The sequence below is a fragment of the Oreochromis niloticus genome, unplaced genomic scaffold (genome assembly GCF_001858045.2).
Source record: "Oreochromis niloticus isolate F11D_XX unplaced genomic scaffold, O_niloticus_UMD_NMBU tig00008484_pilon, whole genome shotgun sequence".
NCBI lineage: Eukaryota > Metazoa > Chordata > Actinopteri > Cichliformes > Cichlidae > Oreochromis > Oreochromis niloticus.
In genome coordinates, this window is record NW_020329219.1 from 1 (window position 1) to 23,234 (window position 23,234).

The following is a 23,234-nucleotide window of genomic DNA, read 5'->3' on the forward strand; positions in this document are numbered from 1 at the left end:
TCTGAATCTAATATAACCACCACTACAATTCTACAGCTGATATTCCACTGGCCTTAGACAGACCTATTACTCTGCTTCAGTGTCATCGTCCTCTATTCCAATGCCCTCTGCCAGTTCTTTCTGTTTGCGGTAATTCAGCAGGAATTGGCGAATGCTGAGGTCTTCCTGGTCACGGAGCTTTTCTGGAGCTGGCAGACGTACTGGTCCTGCTACAAGTGGAAGGAACCACCTCGCAAAGGAAAAACAAGACAACAATATGAGCATAGGTTTGGTTACAATAAATAAGTCAGCTAATCAAAATCAGTGGACACAGACGCTGATGTTTTTGAAAAGAGCCCATCAGTAACATTTAATCATACATTTTTACTGTGCGGGCTTGTAAAACTTCTGTATGAATATTATTATGAATATTAATTCTACAACAGAAACCACTCAGCAATTAAACCATCACGATGTATTAAATGTTTCCAAAGATACTGATAATTGATAACGAGCAAATTATACATCCTGAAGTGTACTCCTTGATAGAAACTTTGAAAGGCACGCAGAAAACATAAAGTTAAGCAACATAAAAAATGTGGCAGAGCATGCAATGAGTCACATTTTCTTCCTTGTCCTCTTTGACTCCCAGTATACGTGAGACTCAAGCTGACATCACTGTTGAAATCTTACCCAGTGCCTTCATGAGCGCGTGCAGCGCGGAGCAGAAAAGAGCAGCTGTGCGCTCGTAGCTGAGATCCAGATCCTGAACCATGTCCCCGACCAGCAGGCTGCAGTCAGAGTGAGTCAACAGAACTGTCAACACCCGTGGAGCCTGGCCAACAAGACAGGATTATAATGAAATACAGTACAAGCTCAGGGCAGCACAGGCTTAAGCAGATCAAGGAGGAAATCGGGTAAACCCTCCAGCAGTTATTTCTGTGTCCATTTTGGGTTAAAAACAAAAAACACGTCATAACTACCTGTGGATGCTGGCTGAGTCTCTGAAGGTTGAGTGATATGTCATTAAGCAGGTAGTCAGAGTTCTCATTGATCAGTTCCTTGAGGGAAGCGTATCCACAGACCTTATTGATGTTCCATATGGAGCTCAGCGCCGCCTGGCTGACCAGCAGCGTCTCCTCACCAGCTTTCTCCAGCACAGGATACAGCCAGGTCGTCAACAAGGGACGGAAATCGCGGCCCAGCGCCTCAGCACAGCAGGCGAAGGCCTCCAGTTGGATGCACAGCTGACAGATGTTGCTGTTGAGCTGGTGGATCGTGGATGCAGATGTTGATGATGAAGGAATCACTTGGAGAGAGCCGGCATCACTGCTGCATATGGAGAGGAGTCTGGATGGACTGAGCAGCTACGCAAAGAGACAAAACACATGTTAATGCACTGCTTTTTAGCCACTTTTACACATGCACTGCAGCTCTGAAGTTTTCAAGATATTATCCATGCACGTGAGAACGCAAATGTCTGACACAGTTACATCAGACATTAAACAGCCTTTAGCCTTCCTGCTCCTGAAAGCCTGTATTATATCTGACTGTGCTCATGTGGGGACAGCACAGATCAGCCTTTCTCAAAGTCAAGAGTGGGGCCAATTTAGGATCTTCACTCAAATTTAAAATACAAGGGAAACTGATGTATTCCTTACATAAACAAAAACAACACATGCTGTTATAAAATGCTCATCCTACGCAGTCATATGCAAAGTGTTAAAATCAGTGTGTGATCCACCTGCCACTAAGAGATATTATTTCTCTTGGTAGATGGAAAAAATATAATCAAACTCACTGTCAGTAGCTACAACAGCACATTTGTTATAATATGATGAATCAAGCATTTAGATATTAAATAGTATTGAGGGAGACAGGATCAAATACAGTGAGGCATCTCGGGTGGGCAGAGCCCTGATTCAGTAGGGTGAATAAGGGATCTCGTCTCCTCCGTACTTAATGAGTGTGGTGTACCTGTCAGTCATGTCTGGCACATAAGACACCAGGTAGGTCCCATCATGGTTGTCACAGATATTTGCTTCTTGGGCTTCCCGTCTGGGTCCTTCAGGAGAAAACAAAAACTGTTACCTAAATATCAACACTTTGGTTACATTATTGTGTGGTCCACGTTCATGCGCTCACAGTGATCTGCACTGCCAGCAGTCCCTCACCTGCATCTTTGCCATCAATGTTGAACTTCACTGGCAGAGAGCTGGGCACTCCAGTGGTTTTAAGGCCGGATCCACTTGCACGCACCTTGCTGGCATCATGGGTGGGCAGCACCTTCACCTTGTAAGGGTGGACAAAAGGGAAGAGAAGAACAACACGCTCACAAATGAAAGGAGCCTCATTTACAGAACCCAGTAACCACACAAAGACTTTTCCATTTTTAAAGCTGGCCAGAGTGCAACACTGTAACATGTAACACCTAGAAGGTTCAGATGGTTGCAGTACTTTGCTCATTTGGATCAAAAGTTTGGGGGAAAATCTTTCATTAATCAAGTGATTGTAATGCTCTTGCTTCCGTTGTGTAGTTAACCATCTATCATTTTAGATGTTTCATTAGCAGCCTGATGAAATTAGCTGTGTCGTTAGCCCACTTCAGCCATCCAAACAGATGACCATCTAAGGTGAATTATGCAGATCACCAGCACAGTACACAGATTACCACTTCTTATTCCAGCCAGACTTGTTGTTACTTCATTCTAATCATGCAGTAACAACAAAGATTTATTCCTACTGGCTTTTTAAAATGTGCTTCTTCTATTCTAGAAAAACAAAAACATGTTATCACAGGCTTTTGTTTTTTCAATGACATTTGTGTTGGCTGTGTCAGTTGCAGGCAAACATTTATCATAATGGTTAGATATTAGGAAATAGCTTAAAATCAGTGCATATTTAACTTGTTACACTGCCTTAATGTTGCCTGCATGGGATCTCCTCATCAGCATATGACTGTACCCTGGATGATGATATGTGAGGAGCTTGAACTTGATTCGCTAACAGAAACTAATTTAGCTAGCTTAGCACACATGTCTTGTGGCAAGATATATGCACCTAAATGCTTTAAGTCATTGGCTGTTCTGCCAAATTCCCACCAACCTGCAACTTTGTGAGCTGACTGTTTCGGGATTTTTCTGTTTTAGACAACAAAAAGAAAAGAAAAAGATCTACAGATTCAGGCATTTCCTTACCTGTGGTAGTCGCGTAGAATGACGTCACTGACAATGGTCTAAGTTGAAAACAAACTTTCTCAAACAAAAAAAAATCAAAACAAAAACAAAAAAGAAGAAGTGAGTCGGCGTGTCATCTTTACCGAGCACCATACATGTTTGCCTCACATTAAAATTATTATTTTCCTTTTCAAAAATAATTTGTCTTCAGAGAAGTCAAATATATCAAATTTGCACGAATTCCACGGCCCCGGCAGGTGCGCAGAGCACTTGCCGCCGCCCCTGGCAGCTTGAAGCACAGACAGGCGATGGTTCGATTCTCACTCAATCACTCATGCCGACTCCTGTCTGGAGCTTCGGCCTGCTAGGGGGATTCCTGGTCTGCGCAGGGAATCCCGACCTTTTTTTCTTTTCTGTTTTTCTTTTTTTCGGGGTGTTGGGGCCTTTATTTATAAAGCTGGGACTATCTCCCTTGTCATGGCTACCAACAACAACGCCAGCTTGGGGGAGAGCAGAGACCCGATAAGCACAGACTCATTCATCCTTTATCCACTTTCTTTTCACTGCTGCTGCTGCTGTGGGAAACGCTGGGACTTGTGTGGCTATGCAGTTTTTGCCTTGTTGGGACCAGTCTTGAATTTTACACATTTGATAAGTGAAGACTGGATGTTTAGTGACCAGAGCTGGGATAATCTGGACAGAATCTGCAGCCTGCATCTCCAAATCAGAAATGGCTTTAGATCTGACGCTAGCAGACAGGCATGCATGTCTCAGGGTGATTACACACTAACACATTGTGATTAATCACACACATTTGTATACATTTTATTCACAAGATTTAAAAAAACAAACAAAAAAAAAACCACTATACAAAATGTGTTTTCGTGACAGGCTGCTAGTAACAAAGTGCTTAAAGATTTAAAATTGGTTCTTTGCCAAGTTTTCTGTTATGTGCACACACATTCCTTGACTTAGGCGCTTTTTAATTCTCCAATAATGGTCAGTGCCAAGTGTTTACACAAACAAAAAACAAACAAACAAAAAACATTACTCAGAAAATGGTCAGGTACAAGAACTGGACTAAAAAGGAGTGGAAAAACCAGATAATGTCCAAAGAAATACTTCAGCGTGTGGCTCACGACTTTTGCACAGTACTGTAAATGTTATTAATAATGAAAGATGTCAAAATGTAGCTTTCTCATTTTTAAAAAATTCCCATACACATTATTCTTTCTTCTAGTGGAGGTGCCTCCTCCTTCTGACCTTAGGGTAACTAATTTCTCAGACAGTGACATCACGGTGCGCTGGGAAGCTGCAGCTGATGATGATGTTTCTTACCTCACTAAGTGGAGGCGACCTGAGACAGGTGGGGAAGAACTATTGGATTGTTGGAGTACATATTATGAAGTAAAAAATACAATGTCTCAATAAACTGTTGTCCTGTGTCTTAAGGAGCATCAGATATCACTGTCTGCACTCTATGGAGATGGAGCTCAGAGTGAAGCTGTGGCCATACGCTACAGCACCTGTGAGTCACACATTTTCTGATCCTGAACGTTTCTCAAACTCAGGAGGGAGAGCCTGAAACCATTTACCGAAGTCACATTAGCAGCAGTGTTCAGCCTAAAAAATACACAAGTTACAAGTCGTGCATTTGAGTCATGCACCCATATTATTTCTTAATTTATTCAATTATTTCGAGACACTGTTAGTTGTTAGAAGCCAGTGTTTAATGATAGGACATATATGACAGTAATGAGACAACCTAAGATATCCAAGATTACCACAAAAACACAGATAGAATCGCAGAAAGCTTGTTTCTCTCCCGTTAGGCTATAGGCCCAATTACCTTTGAGTTTTCTGTGGTCAGTAGCCCTTCATGTCATATTCTGTCTCTATGTACAATATAGCATTACTAATACAATAACCTGTACGTCAATGAACTTCATTGTGTAATTGATGGCCGTTCTCAAAGTACTAGTCACTTAAAGGTTAAATTTCACATCTAAATTCTCATCTTTGAGTAACTAGAACTCCGAGCTATGAAATAAATGTAGTGAGGTTAAAGTATCAAATCAAAGTATCAAATTCTCTGTTATACTTTACATTTATTTTCTAAAAAAACACTTTGCTCTGCTGCCAAAATAATTTCCTCCTATAAAGGAGCAAAGTGAGTGTTAAGTGTCGTTAGCTGTGGTACTTTATCTCTTCTATGATGTTGCTGCAGGCTCTGGTGGAGGCCCAACCAGCCTCACGGTTTCTGATGAGACTGCCGTCAGCATGGTGATCAGTTGGGTACCTCCCAATGCTCATGTCCTCCAGTATCACGTGTCCTACACAGCATTGACTGGAGCTGATAGCCAGGATCACACTGCGAGTGGGTCGTAGTCATCACATCTTCACCTCTTCTGGGCTTCAGCCGGCTGTCATGTGTCAGAATTCCAGAAATTCCACAAGTCCCAAAACTTTAAATGAGTTCTGACTGTGTTGGGATGATAGTGTTGTTTGTTGTCTGCAGGTGCTGGTCCCTGGTGGAGAGAAGCAGGTGATGCTGGAGTCACTGCAGCCAGATGCACGTTACAGCATCTTGGTCACCGCTGAGTACCACAACAGAGAAGGAGGCAGCGGTTCAGCTCAGGGCAAAACTGGTGAGTCAAACAAGGGAAAGATGCCAAGACAGCTCAAGTGCAACTTCCAGTTAAGACCGACAGGCTTACATGCAAAAAGTGCAAATGTCCCATTACTTTACCCTTACAGGAGGATACGGATACTTGAAGGTTTCCACATATAGAAACATCAAGGTTTGTGGGCAGTATTGTTTCTACAGCACTACACGTACAGTCATTTTGGTCCAGAGACACAGATTCCTTTCTCTCAGACCACTCCAGTATCTGTGTGTCATGGAGACCAGTATCTGCCGTTGATGGATATCCTATTGTAATCCAGGATGTAAAAGGTATTCAGTAATCACGTCTACAGTGATGTGAAAAGGTGTTTGCCCCCTTCCTGGTTTCCTAGTGTTTTGCATATTTATCACACTTACATGTTTCAGATCATCAAACACATTTTAATATTAGACACAGATAAGACAAGTTAATACAAAATACAGTTTTTAAATGATGATTTCATAGATTAGGGAGAAAGATTATCCAAACCTCCCTGGTCCTGTGTAAAAAAATGCCCCTCTTGTTAAATCACGAGTTAACTGTGATTAACCAATTTTGGACACCTCAGTTCAGTGTTACTAAACACACTCAGGCCTGATTAATTTCAGACTTGTGAATCAGTTAAATAGAACCTGTCTGACAAAGTGAAACAGGCTAAAAGACCTAAAAAAGCAACACATCGTGTCACCAGCCATCCTCCTGGTCCTCAGCGTTAATGCCCACTTAACTGAGCCCTTCAGTGGAAAGGCTCAAGCAGATGAAGCCTAATATAACAAGATGAGGCTGACAAATATTCTATTTGAATGTTTAAAAAGAAAAATATCACAGTATCTATGCTTTCACTGAGCACATACCTGCATCAATGATGAACTCTCAAGGCTGAAAAGTCCTGTCCTCGGTCAGCCACGGTCCGCTCACACGCACACGGCTCACATCACCAATCCCTGACTGCTTGATCATAACAGCAATTGGGCTGCTGGGAACATGACGGCCGTTCTTCTTGATGTTAACAAGGTGCTCACCAATCTCCTTGGGAGCAAAGGAGATTCCTAAGACAGACAGACAAAACAGATGTTAACAACACTTATTCTTGTGTATGCATGCAGCCCGTTTCAATTGCTCCTGCTTCTTTCCCCGTGCTTTAACTTTTATTACTTTCCCCCTCTGTCTTTTACTTAGGGATTAATAAAGTATTTGGATTCTGATGAGTCTCATTGTTTAGCAAACTTCTCAATTATCAGACGGACACTCACCGATGTGAGCGTTACGCAGCATCTTCAGCAGGCAGGGCTCCTCTGGGCCTGAGGGTGTTGTAAGAGAGGCTGTCAGCTGGCTGAGGTCACGCTCTCCTATGTCCAGTGGAATATCTGCAGCCGAGCCCACCTTCAGTGAAGTATGTTGGCTGGAAGGCTTGGAGGCCCGTCTTTGCCACTCCAGGGTCAGAGACCTTCACCTTGTTTGGATGACAGCCTGCTCCGATAGTCATCTGTGGGCACACAGGGCAGCATTACACTTTTGCTATGAACAGTAACTCTGGAGCTCTGTGGAGTGTGCAGATGATCTCATTACTGTCTAAAAATGGACAACAAAACCGAAGGAGTGCTGAATCATTGACAAATACAGAGTAACAGGTGTTAGCCAGCATGGCTAACTAGGTAGCAACAAGCCTCTAACACAGCGTGTATGCTAGCGGCTAATCTAGCGAAGAAATGAACAGAGTGCTTTTAGGTGTTGTAGAAGGATAAGATGATAAGCTGTGTGTGTTTTTCAGAATGACCTGCTTGTATTTACCTTCATTGATGAGTGGGACTAGGTAGGTGTGCTGAAAAGAGGCCAAAAAGCTGAGGCTGAAGAGCGTGGTGTAAAGCTAGTGGCGCCGCCAGCAGGTTTCCAAGCAGGGATTCCTGGTAGCAGGAAGGCTTTGGCTTGGTAAGCCGTCCAACATTGGCAGTCCCATTTTGTGAAAGGCAATGGAAAACTAGCTAGGTTTCCATGTGTAATTTGTGTGCAACAATATTGCACAAGAAACTTAATAGCTCATTTAGAGAACCCCCGCCCCACCCCGCCCCGCCCCAAAAAAACCAAGTGTTGAAGAACAGAAGATAAATGTCCTTTTTTTTCACATTCTTCCTGGCCGGTCGCTTGGCGTAAGACGTGTGACGGAGCGCTCCGGTGCAGAGCGTCCCGAGTTCGACTCCCTCACGGACTCGCTGCCACGGCCCTGCCTTGGGGACGGGGAGACGCCCAGTCGCGTCTCCCTTTTTCCTGCTCTCCACAACTCCTCCGCCTGCTATACATCTCTCTTATTACCTTTTAGTCGCATTGGTTGATGTGTTAAATGTGCTATAAAAACTCAATTTGACTTTGACATTTCTCATTTGAAGAGTCTGTTTGTTTATTTTGATCGTTTCTGTACAGCTGATCAGAGTTGGTTTCACCCGAGGTCCTTAACTAAAACAACAATTTGTTCAAAAGACAAATTTTTGTGAGATTTAACAAAGTAAAAGGTTTGATTATTCAATTCTCTCTTAATTCAACTCAGTGTTTACAGCAGTAAAATAATTTCTTTTATTTCCACAGTAGCTTTCCTGGAGAGATCTGCAGTACTTACCTGCCTAATGCTCTCAGCCACCTTGGATGGACAAGACTGCCAAATGCCACAGTGTGGTAGTGAAGCGCAGCTGTTTCTTCTAAGCCCGATTTGAAAAAAAGATTTAAAATTGGTTTTGTTTTTTGTTTGTGTAAACACTTTGCACTGACCATTATTGGAGAATTAAAAAGCAACTAAGTCAAGGAATGTGTGTGCACATAACAGAAAACTTGGCAAAGAACCAATTTTAAATCTTTAAGCACTTTGTTACTAGCAGCCTGTCACGAAAACACATTTTGTATAGTGGTTTTTTTTTGTTTGTTTTTTTTAAATCTTGTGAATAAAATGTATACAAATGTGTGTGATTAATCACAATGTGTTAGTGTGTAATCACCCTGAGACATGCATGCCTGTCTGCTAGCGTCAGATCTAAAGCCATTTCTGATTTGGAGATGCAGGCTGCAGATTCTGTCCAGATTATCCCAGCTCTGGTCACTAAACATCCAGTCTTCACTTATCAAATGTGTAAAATTCAAGACTGGTCCCAACAAGGCAAAAACTGCATAGCCACACAAGTCCAGCGTTTCCCACAGCAGCAGCAGCAGTGAAAAGAAAGTGGATAAAGGATGAATGAGTCTGTGCTTATCGGGTCTCTGCTCTCCCCCAAGCTGGCGTTGTTGTTGGTAGCCATGACAAGGGAGATAGTCCCAGCTTTATAAATAAAGGCCCCAACACCCCGAAAAAAAGAAAAACAGAAAAGAAAAAAAAGGTCGGGATTCCCTACGCAGACCAGGAATCCCCCTAGCAGGCCAAAGCTCCAGACAGGAGTCGGCATGAGTGATTGAGTGAGAATCGAACCATCGCCTGTCTGTGCTTCAAGCTGCCAGGGGCGGCGGCAAGTGCTCTGCGCCACCTGCCGGGGCCGTGGAATTCGTGCAAATTTGATATATTTGACTTCTCTGAAGACAAATTATTTTTGAAAAGGAAAAATAATAATTTTAATGTGAGGCAAAACATGTATGGTGCTCGGTAAAGATGACACGCCGACTCACTTCTTCTTTTTTGTTTTTGTTTTGATTTTTTTTTGTTTGAGAAAGTTTGTTTTCAACTTAGACCATTGTCAGTGACGTCATTCTACGCGACTACCACAGGTAAGGAAATGCCTGAATCTGTAGATCTTTTTCTTTTCTTTTTGTTGTCTAAAACAGAAAAATCCCGAAACAGTCAGCTCACAAAGTTGCAGGTTGGTGGGAATTTGGCAGAACAGCCAATGACTTAAAGCATTTAGGTGCATATATCTTGCCACAAGACATGTGTGCTAAGCTAGCTAAATTAGTTTCTGTTAGCGAATCAAGTTCAAGCTCCTCACATATCATCATCCAGGGTACAGTCATATGCTGATGAGGAGATCCCATGCAGGCAACATTAAGGCAGTGTAACAAGTTAAATATGCACTGATTTTAAGCTATTTCCTAATATCTAACCATTATGATAAATGTTTGCCTGCAACTGACACAGCCAACACAAATGTCATTGAAAAAAACAAAAGCCTGTGATAACATGTTTTTGTTTTTCTAGAATAGAAGAAGCACATTTTAAAAAGCCAGTAGGAATAAATCTTTGTTGTTACTGCATGATTAGAATGAAGTAACAACAAGTCTGGCTGGAATAAGAAGTGGTAATCTGTGTACTGTGCTGGTGATCTGCATAATTCACCTTAGATGGTCATCTGTTTGGATGGCTGAAGTGGGCTAACGACACAGCTAATTTCATCAGGCTGCTAATGAAACATCTAAAATGATAGATGGTTAACTACACAACGGAAGCAAGAGCATTACAATCACTTGATTTAATGAAAGATTTTCCCCCAAACTTTTGATCCAAATGAGCAAAGTACTGCAACCATCTGAACCTTCTAGGTGTTACATGTTACAGTGTTGCACTCTGGCCAGCTTTAAAAATGGAAAAGTCTTTGTGTGGTTTACTGGGTTCTGTAAATGAGGCTCCTTTCATTTGTGAGCGTGTTGTTCTTCTCTTCCCTTTTGTCCACCCTTACAAGGTGAAGGTGCTGCCCACCCATGATGCCAGCAAGGTGCGTGCAAGTGGATCCGGCCTTAAAACCACTGGAGTGCCCAGCTCTCTGCCAGTGAAGTTCAACATTGATGGCAAAGATGCAGGTGAGGGACTGCTGGCAGTGCAGATCACTGTGAGCGCATGAACGTGGACCACACAATAATGTAACCAAAGTGTTGATATTTAGGTAACAGTTTTTGTTTTCTCCTGAAGGACCCAGACGGGAAGCCCAAGAAGCAAATATCTGTGACAACCATGATGGGACCTACCTGGTGTCTTATGTGCCAGACATGACTGACAGGTACACCACACTCATTAAGTACGGAGGAGACGAGATCCCTTATTCACCCTACTGAATCAGGGCTCTGCCCACCCGAGATGCCTCACTGTATTTGATCCTGTCTCCCTCAATACTATTTAATATCTAAATGCTTGATTCATCATATTATAACAAATGTGCTGTTGTAGCTACTGACAGTGAGTTTGATTATATTTTTTCCATCTACCAAAGAGAAATAATATCTCTTAGTGGCAGGTGGATCACACACTGATTTTAACACTTTGCATATGACTGCGTAGGATGAGCATTTTATAACAGCATGTGTTGTTTTTGTTTATGTAAGGAAATACATCAGTTTCCCTTGTATTTTAAATTTGAGTGAAGATCCTAAATTGGCCCCACTCTTGACTTTGAGAAAGGCTGATCTGTGCTGTCCCCACATGAGCACAGTCAGATATAATACAGGCTTTCAGGAGCAGGAAGGCTAAAGGCTGTTTAATGTCTGATGTAACTGTGTCAGACATTTGCGTTCTCACGTGCATGGATAATATCTTGAAAACTTCAGAGCTGCAGTGCATGTGTAAAAGTGGCTAAAAAGCAGTGCATTAACATGTGTTTTGTCTCTTTGCGTAGCTGCTCAGTCCATCCAGACTCCTCTCCATATGCAGCAGTGATGCCGGCTCTCTCCAAGTGATTCCTTCATCATCAACATCTGCATCCACGATCCACCAGCTCAACAGCAACATCTGTCAGCTGTGCATCCAACTGGAGGCCTTCGCCTGCTGTGCTGAGGCGCTGGGCCGCGATTTCCGTCCCTTGTTGACGACCTGGCTGTATCCTGTGCTGGAGAAAGCTGGTGAGGAGACGCTGCTGGTCAGCCAGGCGGCGCTGAGCTCCATATGGAACATCAATAAGGTCTGTGGATACGCTTCCCTCAAGGAACTGATCAATGAGAACTCTGACTACCTGCTTAATGACATATCACTCAACCTTCAGAGGCTCAGCCAGCATCCACAGGTAGTTATGACGTGTTTTTTGTTTTTAACCCAAAATGGACACAGAAATAACTGCTGGAGGGTTTACCCGATTTCCTCCTTGATCTGCTTAAGCCTGTGCTGCCCTGAGCTTGTACTGTATTTCATTATAATCCTGTCTTGTTGGCCAGGCTCCACCGGTGTTGACAGTTCTGTTGACTCACTCTGACTGCAGCCTGCTGGTCGGGGACATCGTTCAGGATCAATAAATTGTTTCTTGCATTTTTGATTTAATGATTGTGTTTAGGATTATTTCAGAAACATGTTTAGAGGATCTTTGTAAGCCTGTATTTGCTTTAAAAGAAGGGAAGCACTTCTTCATTCTACAGAAAAGGTGACACATTACAGATGAGTTCATAAAAAGTGTCACTGTCACTCTTTCAAGGCTCGGTCACTTTTTCTTATTTACTGGAACAGCATGGTAAAGTAGGCCTAGGCTGCCATCTTGTGGCAGTGTGTTGTTACTACAACATGTGAAATTGTGTTTCTATTGGAAATATAATTCAGCGCCACCGAGCCGCTCTCTCAGTTACAAACTGAACCTGTTTTTTTAGCCATATAAATCACTAAGCACAGTGAAGCTTTTGGTTTTGTCAAAGTGTTTCTTATTCAAAATGCATGTTGATTTTTATAAGGTTGAAGAGCAGTTAGCAGTGCATTGATGGACATCTTTAAACTATTAATTGAAGAATCTTTGGTCATGAACTAGAAACGTGAGCTCCAGGTGAGACTGCACATAAGAACAAGTGTCCTTAAACTGCATCAACTGATGACGTCTTACAATTTTATTCTACTGTGTGTTTTCATCATTGAACGTTTCTGTCCTTGTGTACACATACTAACACAAGCTACTGTAACTTAGAGAAGCTCACCAGTATATTATTAAGTACACAAACAGTTCCAGGTGCTGGACTGTTTGAAGGGCCCACTTTGGATCATGTGAAGGACGTTCAGTTTTTTGTTGCAAACTGTTTGCAAGAAGTACACTATTATCACACCACAGTGAGCCAGTTGCATGAACAGCAGCCTAATCAGACTTCTGCAGAGTCTCAAAGGTTTTTTGGAGTCTGCTTCTTGTGTCCAACAGGAAGAATTCTGTTCATAAACAAAGGATTTTAAAATGTACCTTTGTTTTTCTTTTTACTTTTGTAAAGTAACCTAAAATTATTATTGCCTCAAAGGGATTTATACTCTGAGCTATGTTTTTTTTTGTTTTTTAAATGTTGTTCTAAGCGACCAACAAATTGTTAATGCATGATTAAAGTGAATTGTTAATTTATGGTTTCTGGTTTTACTATAAACAGACTGGGGACGCTTGTGTTTTCTTTCTTCCTCAAATGATCAGATAAGACTTGATTAAAAGAAATAATGCAAAGGCATTTTGCTGTGTTCACAGAGGGTCTTGAGGGTTTGTGTAAACAGAAAGATGTTGGCGATGGTGTGTATGGATTTGAGTATTAGCCCACCACACCTGGAACATATTCCATGCAGCTACACATGGGCATGCAAACAGTACAATAACTGGAATACTCCAACTTGTCATTGTGACTGATCATTCTATGCTCTGGTTAGTCCCATGGAGGCTAAGATTGGCACTGAGGCTGGCCAGCAGAAGGTGAGGGCCTGGGGTCCTGGACTGGAAGGAGGCGTTGTTGGTAAATCTGCTGACTTTGTGATGGAGGCTGTTGGAGACAATGTTGGTACAAGGGGGGTCCTGAAAGCATGTGCTGATCAGCTTCAGTTTCTTCTCTGAAGTTGCTCTATTTCTCTTCAGGTTTCTCTCAGACCAAGATTGAATGTGATGACAAGGGTGATGGATGGTGTGACATGTGCTGCGGGCCCACAGAACCAGGTGAGTATGCTGTCCGTGTGCTCTGCAACAATGAGGACATCCAACACTCTCAGTTAAGATTAGTTTTCATGATTGTTGCCTCAAGACCTGAGATCATGGTGGTGGGCTTGTGATGGACACACTTTTCATGGCTGAAAGCTCTCCTGTGGAGGCTAAGCCCTCTCGATCAACAACACACCTGCCGCTAACTACGTGTGTCTGCCTTAAATATCCTCACAAACTCAAAATGTGACCTCTAGCACCAAACGCTTGCTGCAGTTCTTGGTGTCAGAGGTGAGACACAAGGTATCGGGTTTTAGGTGCAATTACTTTTTCATATAGGACCAAGTATGTTTGGATCGCTTTTTCCCCTTGAAAACTGCCGTTTAATATTACACATTCTTGTCTAATATTATAAATGTATTGATCTGAAACGTGTGACAAGTGTGTGACAAATATGGAATAAGATACGAAATCAGAAAGGAGGCAAATATTTTTTCACAGCGCTATAGTCTGTAAATGATCTTCTTTGGCTGTAGTAGATCTTTGACTTGTTCCTTTTTTAATTGTTTGTTTAAAATAGTTTTCTCTAGGTTAAGGCGTACGGTCCAGGCCTTCAGAGCAGTGGTCTGGTTGTTGGAAAACCCACTGAATTCACAGTTGATGCCAAGCAAGGAGGAAAAGCTCCTCTGAAAATTATAGCCCAGGTATATCTGGCTTTGTATATGACCACAAATATGTTAAATATATTGCATGTACCGTATTTTTCAGAGTATGAGTCGCACTTAAAATCCTTTAATTGTGCGCCTTATGTATGAATTGTGGTTGTGCTTACTGACCTTGAACCGATTTTATGTAATACACGGCGCTCAAAAATCTGTCAAAAAATGTTTTAGTACGACTTTGGTAAGCTACGAAGTCGCACCGCTTGATGGATTGTCGGAGCGTCACGGTTACGTAGTCAGGAGCCTCGCGGAGTGATACGCACTGCGCTTCAACATAATATTACTGTATCGTGTGTGGATAAGGACCCCAAAATGGCACCTGTTAAGAGACATGCTTACGAAGCGGATTTCAAACTCAAGGCTGTCAGTCACGCAGTAGAACATGAGAATAGAGCAGCTGTGAGAGATTTCAACATTAATGAATCAATGGTACGGAAGTAGAGGAAGCTAGAAGAAAGAGTTGAGTAAAGTTTGACTTATCTGACTGTTTTGTTTCGCTTAATGCGTTTTATAATCCAGTGCGCCTCATGTATAAAACCAGACCTGTTCATCAACAGTGCGCCTTATGGTCCGAAAACTACGGTGTGTTAAATCTGATTGAACTAATCCCTTGTCTTCTGCACAGGATGGTGAAGTCAATTCTGTGGATGTCCAGGTTAAGGATAATGGCAACAGCACATACACCTGCACCTACACCCCACGTAAGCCTGTGAAGCAGACTGTGATGGTCTCCTGGGGAGACTGAGAGTCCATTCAGGGTGAGTATGCACTCACACACACTCTCACTTTCACTCTTGCATGCAGGGTTTGTCTTTTCTTCTCACTGAAAAGTCTCTTGAGTTTTGGTGTTTGTGCCCACAGATGAATATCGGAGCAGGCTGTCATCCAAACAAGGTGAAGGTCTCTGACCCTGGAGTGGCAAAGACGGGCCTCAAAGCCTTCCAGCCGACATACTTCACTGTTGACTGCTCAGAGTCTGGTCAAGGTAAAGCTCCATAAAACTGTGTGTGAGAGTAAAGAGCGCAAACATGTTCTCATGTCAAAGAAATATTCCAAACAACAGTAACATGTTTAGAAACAGATATTACAGGGAAACTTATTCAACCCACCTGCTGTTTGAGGCTAAAAATGACTGTAGAGCATTACCTGCAAAGGTAACATGCTAACACAGCCTTTGTCCTCTGCCATCAGGACAAAGGCTGTTTGGGTTTAGGCTATTCCAATGACACCGTTCAGGGTCAAAGTGGATCCTTCTCAAGGCAGAGGGACCAGGACTCAGCCGCAGTGGTAAGAATACCTGTACTGCCTCACAAAGTCAGAGAGTGCTAACAAAAAACAGTCTGTTTATTTAGTTTATTGGTCTATAATACGGTCGGAATGTTTTCCGTCATACTACATGGAACAACTCTTCATAACACTTTTATGAAAATGTTTGACGAAATTGACAAGATCAAAATTGAAAATCACAATCGCAAGGATTTAAAAACAAGAATAAACATGAAAAAAGGGTTATAGTTTTTATGCTAATGTAAACAGGTCCTTTTGAGCTGTCACTTGAACTGTGTACCAGTCAAAGCAGTAGTAGCAGCAGTTTCCAAAGATGAGTCACAAAAAAAGGGTATATTCTGGACTATTTGTTATTTGAACCAGTAAGCCACTGTTCCTGCTCTTTAGTTTAGGAAAATATTTGTCATCCAGGTGGTGATGGTGGGGTTGTGTTGTTTTGTTTGTTTGTTCTTTTTTTTTTGAGGGGCGGGGTTTAAAGCCAACAAGCCATCACCAGCTAACAAGCACTGGGTGCTGCCCCTCTGCAAATCCTGTTAATCTAAAGAAAGGAGGAGATGGGAAGTAAAATGGCTCATTGTAGTATTAGGATGACGTGAAGCTCTCCATTACAGGCGTAGCTTGGGCCTGAACAAACCCACTCGTTTCACTGTGAGCACTAAAGGAGCAGGAAAGGGAAACTTGGACTGCAACTTCAGCGGCCCAACCAAAGAAGAGGCTGTGAAAGACTTTGAAATCATCAACAACCACAACCTCATTCTTCTGGCTGTTATGCAGCATATTAAATGGGAGAATGTGGATGTTAAGAGATTTCTACTTTTACTTACTTTGATAACCTTTATTTTGCTTAAGTATAATTTCTTGTGAGAACATGATGTGGCTGTAACCTACAGATTAAGGAACAGAAGCATGCGTAAGGAAGTTACAAAGTCACACACGCTCAGGCAGAGACAGTTCCAACCTGAAGCTGATATGACAAAAGATACTAGTTCCTCTTGTCTTATGGATAACGGCCATTCATGCGATAACCATATCTAGAGATGTTTTTCTATTACATATGCTCCACCTAGAGATGCTGTGTAATCTATTCTCTGCTATAAAATAAAGAACGGACTGAGGCTCTGCGCGACTTGCTTGTGTCTTGCCACGCAGTAAGCTTCGCCCGTGTACACGAAATAAACTGAGTTTGTGTTTCTTGCTCTCCTTCCAGGTTTTCCTTTGACATCTGCAAACATGCTTTTTATGCTATACAGCCGGACGTTTTACACGCGGCCTGGAGCAGCACTTAGAGGTCCTACAGTTTTTTGGCATTTCTTCATTTGGCTTCATTTTCAGATCCAGAAGGGCCCAAGCAGGGTGTGCTGGCACACAGTACTTTAAACCACATCATGGTCAGTGTGTCAGCGCAGCATCCCATCTGCTGAGACATTCCAGTAACAGTCCAGCTCACTGACCATAACACAGAATCCATGTTACTGTCATTCTTAGCCTGCTGCTGTTTCTAGCCAGAAGAACATGGAAACATTAGATCACTAAGAAGTGGTCTATCAAGATAGCAACAAAAATGATGTCAGATATTCAGACATACGGTTTCTTGTAAAATGTCTTCATTACATTTTCTGATTTTTTTTTATTTTTACAAAAAATACCTTTAACAATTTGCCTCGTTACATTTCTTGTCAGTCACATTTATTAAGAGTTTAATTCTTTCTGTTTTACAGTGACTAAGAAACTGTATTATTATTATTATTATTATTATTATTACACACTGTTACACTGACGCACACACTGTTTAGGAGTGATACTTTACAGAACAGCAGGAAGACAGCATTTTAGATTTAAAGTAACATTTTAAATCCTATGTAGCAGGTTTGGATAAACTGGACAGAGGCAGGTGTAAACTTGTTACACAGCGCTGTAATCAACTTGTCTACTGTCACTGTCGACACAACGACTCAGTGTGAGTCCAGTGTTTTGAATCTTCTTCGGTTTTCTTTCTCTGGTGCCACATGATTAAGTACATCTCAAAACTCGGGTAAATAGAAAATAATAAAAAAGGACACTGCTTAAAACTGTCATTCAACAATTACATTTGACCCTGAATTAGATAAGAAAAAGGATACATGGATGGCTTTAATGTTAGAGGAGTTAAAACAGTTGTTTCAGACAGAAAATGAAGTGGGGAGCTGCACCAAAGGCCAGTAACAGATAAATAAGTATTATTTTCAACAGTAAAATGATTCTAGCAGAGTAATAACTATAGAGTACAGCTACAGAGTAATAATAACTGCAACTGCAAGGTCAGCACAGATATTACCTGACAGTCCCACTTTTTTCCTGTATTAACAATAACATAATCGACAGTATTACAGTTGTAAAAACTCAAAACTGGCTGGTCACTAGAAGCTTTGGCTTTAAAGTTGGACAGCAGAATGTGAAGCTACTGTAGCAGAGTCCAAGTAAAAAGTGGTGAAGCACAAAAAAAGAATCTCGATGTGACATCGATGGAACAATCCTTCCACTGTTCATCACACGATGTAGGCGTAGGCGTAGTAGCACACAGCTGATAACACAGCTAAAGGCAGCAGCACCAGAATCATCTTCCACATGCTTCCTGTGGACTTGTCTCCAGTGGGCTCCCCTGATGGTACAGACGTGTGACTGGTGGAGCTGTAGGTGACCTGCACGGCAGCCCTGAGGCAGAAAGGAGAAGAGGTGGGTTAGACCCGGCTATAAACTCACGAGCTCAGACATGTGACTGCTTCATACTAGTGATGTGCGATACCACTGATTTCCTTTCCGATCCGATCCCAAGTAAAGTTCAGGGTGGTATCGACGATACTGATCCGATACCGATACTTTGTACAATAACGTATTTTATTTATTGTATTTTTTTATTGTAGTGTCATCATGATTACAGGACATCAGATTACTTGTTCTTATCACTTAATAATGCAGAATTCATCATATAGAAATAAAACTGAAGTTGTGCGCTATTTGAACATGTTGCCTGCCTGCAGCACTAAAGGACTCCATGAGAGACGTCTGTCTCGCCCTAGCAGCACCTGTCCCCGTCCTCCTCTTCAGTTTGCCTCAACATAAGCTCGTCATATTCTGTGATCTGATTTACTCTGAGGTGTTTGACGAGGTTAGTGCTTTTGCCACAACACCTCACTGTCTTGCCACATGTATCGCAAACTGCGTCTCGGGTGTTTGTGGAGGTAAAATACGTCCGCACATGTCTCCATTTACGCTCAGCCATTGTGAGTGTGCACGCCAGGGGCTGCGACACATTTACAGGGAGTGCAGAATTATTAGGCAAGTTGTATTTTTGAGGAATAATTTTATTATTGAACAACAACCATGTTCTCAATGAACCCAAAAAACTCATTAATATCAAAGCTGAATGTTTTTGGAAGTAGTTTTTAGTTTTAGCTATTTTAGGGGGATATCTGTGTGTGCACGTGACTATTACTGTGCATAATTATTAGGCAACTTAACAAAAAACAAATATATACCCATTTCAATTATTTATTTTTACCAGTGAAACCAATATAACATCTCCACATTCACAAATATACATTTCTGACATTCAAAAACAAAACAAAAAAACAAATCAGCGACCAATATAGCCACCTTCTTTGCAAGGACACTCAAAAGCCTGCCATCCATGGATTCTGTCAGTGTTTTGATCTGTTCACCATCAACATTGCGTGCAGCAGCAACCACAGCCTCCCAGACACTGTTCAGAGAGGTGTACTGTTTTCCCTCCTTGTAAATCTCACATTTGATGATGGACCACAGGTTCTCAATGGGGTTCAGATCAGGTGAAGAAGGAGGCCATGTCATTAGTTTTTCTTCTTTTATACCCTTTCTTGCCAGCCACGCTGTGGAGTACTTGGACGCGTGTGATGGAGCATTGTCCTGCATGAAAATCATGTTTTTCTTGAAGGATGCAGACTTCTTCCTGTACCACTGCTTGAAGAAGGTGTCTTCCAGAAACTGGCAGTAGGACTGGGAGTTGAGCTTGACTCCATCCTCAACCCGAAAAGGCCCCACAAGCTCATCTTTGATGATACCAGCCCAAACCAGTACTCCACCTCCACCTTGCTGGCGTCTGAGTCGGACTGGAGCTCTCTGCCCTTTACCAATCCAGCCACGGGCCCATCCATCTGGCCCATCAAGACTCACTCTCATTTCATCAGTCCATAAAACCTTAGAAAAATCAGTCTTGAGATATTTCTTGGCCCAGTCTTGACGTTTCAGCTTGTGTGTCTTGTTCAGTGGTGGTCGTCTTTCAGCCTTTCTTACCTTGGCCATGTCTCTGAGTATTGCACACCTTGTGCTTTGGGCGCTCCAGTGATGTTGCAGCTCTGAAATATGGCCAAACTGGTGGCAAGTGGCATCTTGGCAGCTGCACGCTTGACTTTTCTCAGTTCGTGGGCAGTTATTTTGCGCCTTGGTTTTTCCACACGCTTCTTGCCACCCTGTTGACTATTTTGAATGAAACGCTTGATTGTTTGATGATCACGCTTCAGAAGCTTTTGCAATTTTAAGACTGCTGCATCCCTCTGCAAGATATCTCACTATTTTGACTTTTCTGAGCCTGTCAAGTCCTTCTTTTGACCCATTTTGCCAAAGGAAAGGAAGTTGCCTAATAATTATGCACACCTGATATAGGGTGTTGATGTCATTAGACCACACCCCTTCTCATTACAGAGATGCACATCACCTAATATGCTTAATTGGTAGTAGGCTTTCGAGCCTATACAGCTTGGAGTAAGACAACATGCATGAAGAGGATGATGTGGACAAAATACTCATTTGCCTAATAATTCTGCACTCCCTGTACAAAAGCAGCAAGCTGTCAAAATTCAATAAAACCTTCCCGTTGTGTACTCCTGGATGAATTGTAGTATTTACAAAACTCGTATATATCCAAAAGCTGATGAAACAATTTCCCAGCAGCAGCTCTGAGTGAATAAATAACTGTTTACAGACTTAACGTGTCTGTATTTGTCAGTTCATCAATAAAAATATGAATAACAAATTTAAAAATATTCCAGCTGATGACAGGAGCTGACGAGTAGCCTAATTTACACCCACAAGTTGAATCAGCTGACACTTGCACCAAAGATCACAAAACACTATCAGCTTCATTTATCCAAAGTCCTACTTTGTGATTCTCTGAGACAGTTTGAAAAGCAGCCTCTAAGAAGGCATCCACAGTGATTTTTCTGTGCTGATAGAAGAAATGTTAGTTTAAAGAGTCTTCACATTACAACCCAAAGAAGAAAATAATAGAACTATTTCTGAATGAAATAAGCCTGTTGTTGGGCACCATCTTTCATTCTTTCACTACTAAGAGTTTAAAACTAAAGACGACTTGAATACTTTTGACTCATGTAATGAAAGAGAGGTTTGTTTTACTTACCCTGAAGGCTCTGAGGACGGCTAATGGGTCATCGGCTGTGAGTCTCTGCAGGAGTGCTGGCCAGCAGCGATGAGCCATAGGCAGCAGTTCATTTTCCCTCTCACTCAGCACCTGAAGGCACAACTCCAGCACGTCCAGTACCTAAAGACAAAGACGCACAACACACCTAACAATTATCTCTGTTTTGATCCTGATTATATGTGAGCTGAAACTAATTATTGAGGTCTTCATTGAGAGCCCAAACTCCTGAGCAGGCACGACTTCAGCACAGACTTATTTCTGTTTCACTCCTGGACCAGACTGAATGTTTTTCCTTGATGAGCATTACACCAGTGAACAGTCATCCACACAGTTCTGACAGGATGAATTGTACCAACGCTGGCAGTCCTACCCTCACAAGAATGATTATTTTTGTTACTAGTCCAACAGTTGACTCTACATAAAACTACTGATACACTACCTTGAGTCGGAGCCTGAGGCTGGGATCAGACAGCAGATGAATGCAGCGCTCCATAACATCCTTAGTGATGCTGAGGTGGGAGGGAAGCTCTGCTTTCACATCAGGACTACCAATATCTTCAATATCTTCAACATCCTCACACTCAAGGGGAAGGACCTCTGCAATGGAGCACATGTACTGTGTTTGGACAAACTCAATGGACAAAAACAATTCATCTTAAACAAAAATCTGCAGGGAGTGTCGGGGAGAGCAGCCCCACAACTACAATTCATCTCTACACATCTGTCAGTCAGAGGCAACAGTATCGAACAGTAGTTCGAAAAAAAAAAAAAATCAATGTCAAAGGAATGGTGTTGGTATTAAAATAAGAAGGTGTGTACAGAAAAGCCCTTAGGTTCACCTTTCAGAAGAACATGTGCAAAATACATCAAACTCTACATTTCATCTCTTTAAAAAAATGAACACAAAAAGTCAAAGCAGCGTTGGTCAGGTTTGATCCTACACTGATCGTGTATTCATTCTCAACCCTGCAGCCCACGCTTCCCAATGTCAAGAATATGGTCATTCATACTAATAAGACCTTTAATAATAGTGCTAGTAAGTAATACTGCTGAGCGCTAATTAATGCGTCTCCATGCTGAGCCCACTCCTAACAGTAGAGGGCAGCAGAGTGATCACACCAGCTTAAAAGATGCGTCATATAGACTGGAGAAGCAGCAACACTGGCTGGTCTCAGATCAGAGGGCTTGATTTCCCAGCAGCTTCTTATCCAAAAATTCTCTTTGCTCTCAGGCACGTGAAGAAACAAGAAAGGAAACTTTGGAGAAACCAAGCCCTCGTCTTACTTATGTATATGTATATATATATATATATATTTATCAACACACCTCTGGTTTAATATAGATTACGTACAGAGCAACATTTGTGTTCATTACACACAAACAGATTGGGCCGTTTCCTCGTACACAGACATCAGAGGGTATTTGGTTGCCGACATCCACAGAACAGTTTTGGATCATTGCTAGTAAAAAATGACATTAGTGCAAATATAACCCCAAAAGAAAAAACACAAGGTAGAAAAAACACATTGGTTGCAAGGTTATAGCACACTGGGGACAAACACGTTCTGTGGTCAGAGTGGCAGCAAGGTCTACATATAAGTGTGCATCAGGACTTGGCATCCTAAAGTTATCAGTCTTTCACACTCGTTTCAAAGCATATTTCTTCCTCGCCGTGCTTCATCTGCTAAATGCAGTAGCAAAAAGAAAGAGTGTGTTTTTGTGGGGAAAAAAGAAGCTGTGGCTCAGTTTGCTGGTATCAACAATTATGGAGTAAACTGACTGACGAGCAGGAAAACGCTAATGGTCTTAGAAATACAGGGTCTCTAATGAAAGGAGCTGATTGGCTCTGCCATCAGCAACCAACAATGTGAATGATTGGTTGATCTGTGAGTGAGCTAAGCTTGCAACGGTAAGCACGAGTGAGAACCATAAACTAGAGCTAATGAGGCCAAAATCCGAGCTCTTTTTCGGCTCTGTGGACTAATTTATACCTCGTCTCTCCATCTTCCCCTTAGTCCATTTGCAGCGTGTGACCTTAACAATAAAGTTGCTTTAACAGTAATACAAAAGTTTGGCGATGAGGAATAGAACAGTTTTTTTTTGTTGCTGGACCAGACAAACAAGTCTGAATCAGATATTGA

At 42.0% G+C, this 23,234-nt stretch overlaps 3 protein-coding genes and 3 long non-coding RNA genes across 13 annotated transcripts; 3 read left to right on the top strand and 3 right to left on the bottom strand.

The window, feature by feature from the left end:
* Nucleotides 1-1,064: 1,064 nt before the first annotated feature.
* On the bottom strand, nt 1,065-3,218 carry LOC109198388 (filamin-C-like). 3 transcript variants are annotated; one of them, XM_025905082.1, is made up of 4 exons: nt 3,085-3,199; nt 2,154-2,271; nt 1,957-2,044; nt 1,065-1,346 (listed from the first exon to the last, which is right to left on the bottom strand). In XM_025905082.1, exons 1-4 carry the CDS (start codon nt 3,166-3,168, stop codon nt 1,286-1,288), a joined length of 351 nt encoding a protein of 116 aa, XP_025760867.1. In that variant the 5' UTR covers nt 3,169-3,199; the 3' UTR covers nt 1,065-1,285. The 3 variants fall into 3 exon arrangements, 2 of the variants coding, with proteins under 2 accessions (XP_025760867.1, XP_019209379.1); XR_002059202.2 differs by having other exon boundaries at nt 1,159-1,346; nt 3,177-3,218; XM_019353834.2 differs by lacking the exon at nt 3,085-3,199 and adding an exon at nt 2,909-2,970 and having other exon boundaries at nt 1,159-1,346.
* Nucleotides 3,219-5,624: 2,406 nt separating this feature from the next.
* Nucleotides 5,625-7,381, bottom strand: LOC112845666 (uncharacterized). 4 transcript variants are annotated; one of them, XR_003218536.1, is made up of 3 exons: nt 7,075-7,381; nt 6,676-6,870; nt 5,625-5,683 (listed from the first exon to the last, which is right to left on the bottom strand). It is a non-coding gene; the product is annotated as an uncharacterized LOC112845666 (long non-coding RNA). The 4 variants fall into 4 exon arrangements; XR_003218539.1 differs by lacking the exon at nt 5,625-5,683 and adding an exon at nt 5,706-5,752; XR_003218538.1 differs by lacking the exon at nt 5,625-5,683 and adding an exon at nt 5,760-5,800.
* A 2,139-nt stretch (nt 7,382-9,520) lies between these two features.
* Nucleotides 9,521-11,674, top strand: LOC109198383 (filamin-C-like). Of its 3 annotated transcripts, none has more exons than XR_002059195.2 (4): nt 9,521-9,562; nt 10,471-10,588; nt 10,698-10,785; nt 11,398-11,585. XR_002059195.2 is itself a non-coding variant. In XM_025905081.1 (4 exons), exons 1-4 carry the CDS (start codon nt 9,571-9,573, stop codon nt 11,456-11,458), a joined length of 351 nt encoding a protein of 116 aa, XP_025760866.1. In that variant the 5' UTR covers nt 9,540-9,570; the 3' UTR covers nt 11,459-11,674. The 3 variants fall into 3 exon arrangements, 2 of the variants coding, with proteins under 2 accessions (XP_025760866.1, XP_019209378.1); XM_025905081.1 differs by having other exon boundaries at nt 9,540-9,654; nt 11,398-11,674; XM_019353833.2 differs by lacking the exon at nt 9,521-9,562 and adding an exon at nt 9,769-9,830.
* Nucleotides 11,675-15,051: 3,377 nt separating this feature from the next.
* LOC109198386 (uncharacterized) lies at nt 15,052-15,601 on the top strand. Its single transcript, XR_002059199.2, has 3 exons — nt 15,052-15,112; nt 15,216-15,339; nt 15,546-15,601. It is a non-coding gene; the product is annotated as an uncharacterized LOC109198386 (long non-coding RNA).
* Nucleotides 15,592-16,818, top strand: LOC109198387 (uncharacterized). Its single transcript, XR_002059201.2, has 2 exons — nt 15,592-15,641; nt 16,253-16,818. It is a non-coding gene; the product is annotated as an uncharacterized LOC109198387 (long non-coding RNA).
* Nucleotides 16,819-17,975: 1,157 nt separating this feature from the next.
* On the bottom strand, nt 17,976-22,357 carry LOC112845667 (uncharacterized). Its single transcript, XM_025905080.1, has 4 exons — nt 21,933-22,357; nt 21,533-21,690; nt 21,073-21,213; nt 17,976-18,332 (listed from the first exon to the last, which is right to left on the bottom strand). Exons 1-4 carry the CDS (start codon nt 21,958-21,960, stop codon nt 18,021-18,023), a joined length of 639 nt encoding a protein of 212 aa, XP_025760865.1. The 5' UTR covers nt 21,961-22,357; the 3' UTR covers nt 17,976-18,020.
* Nucleotides 22,358-23,234: the final 877 nt, after the last annotated feature.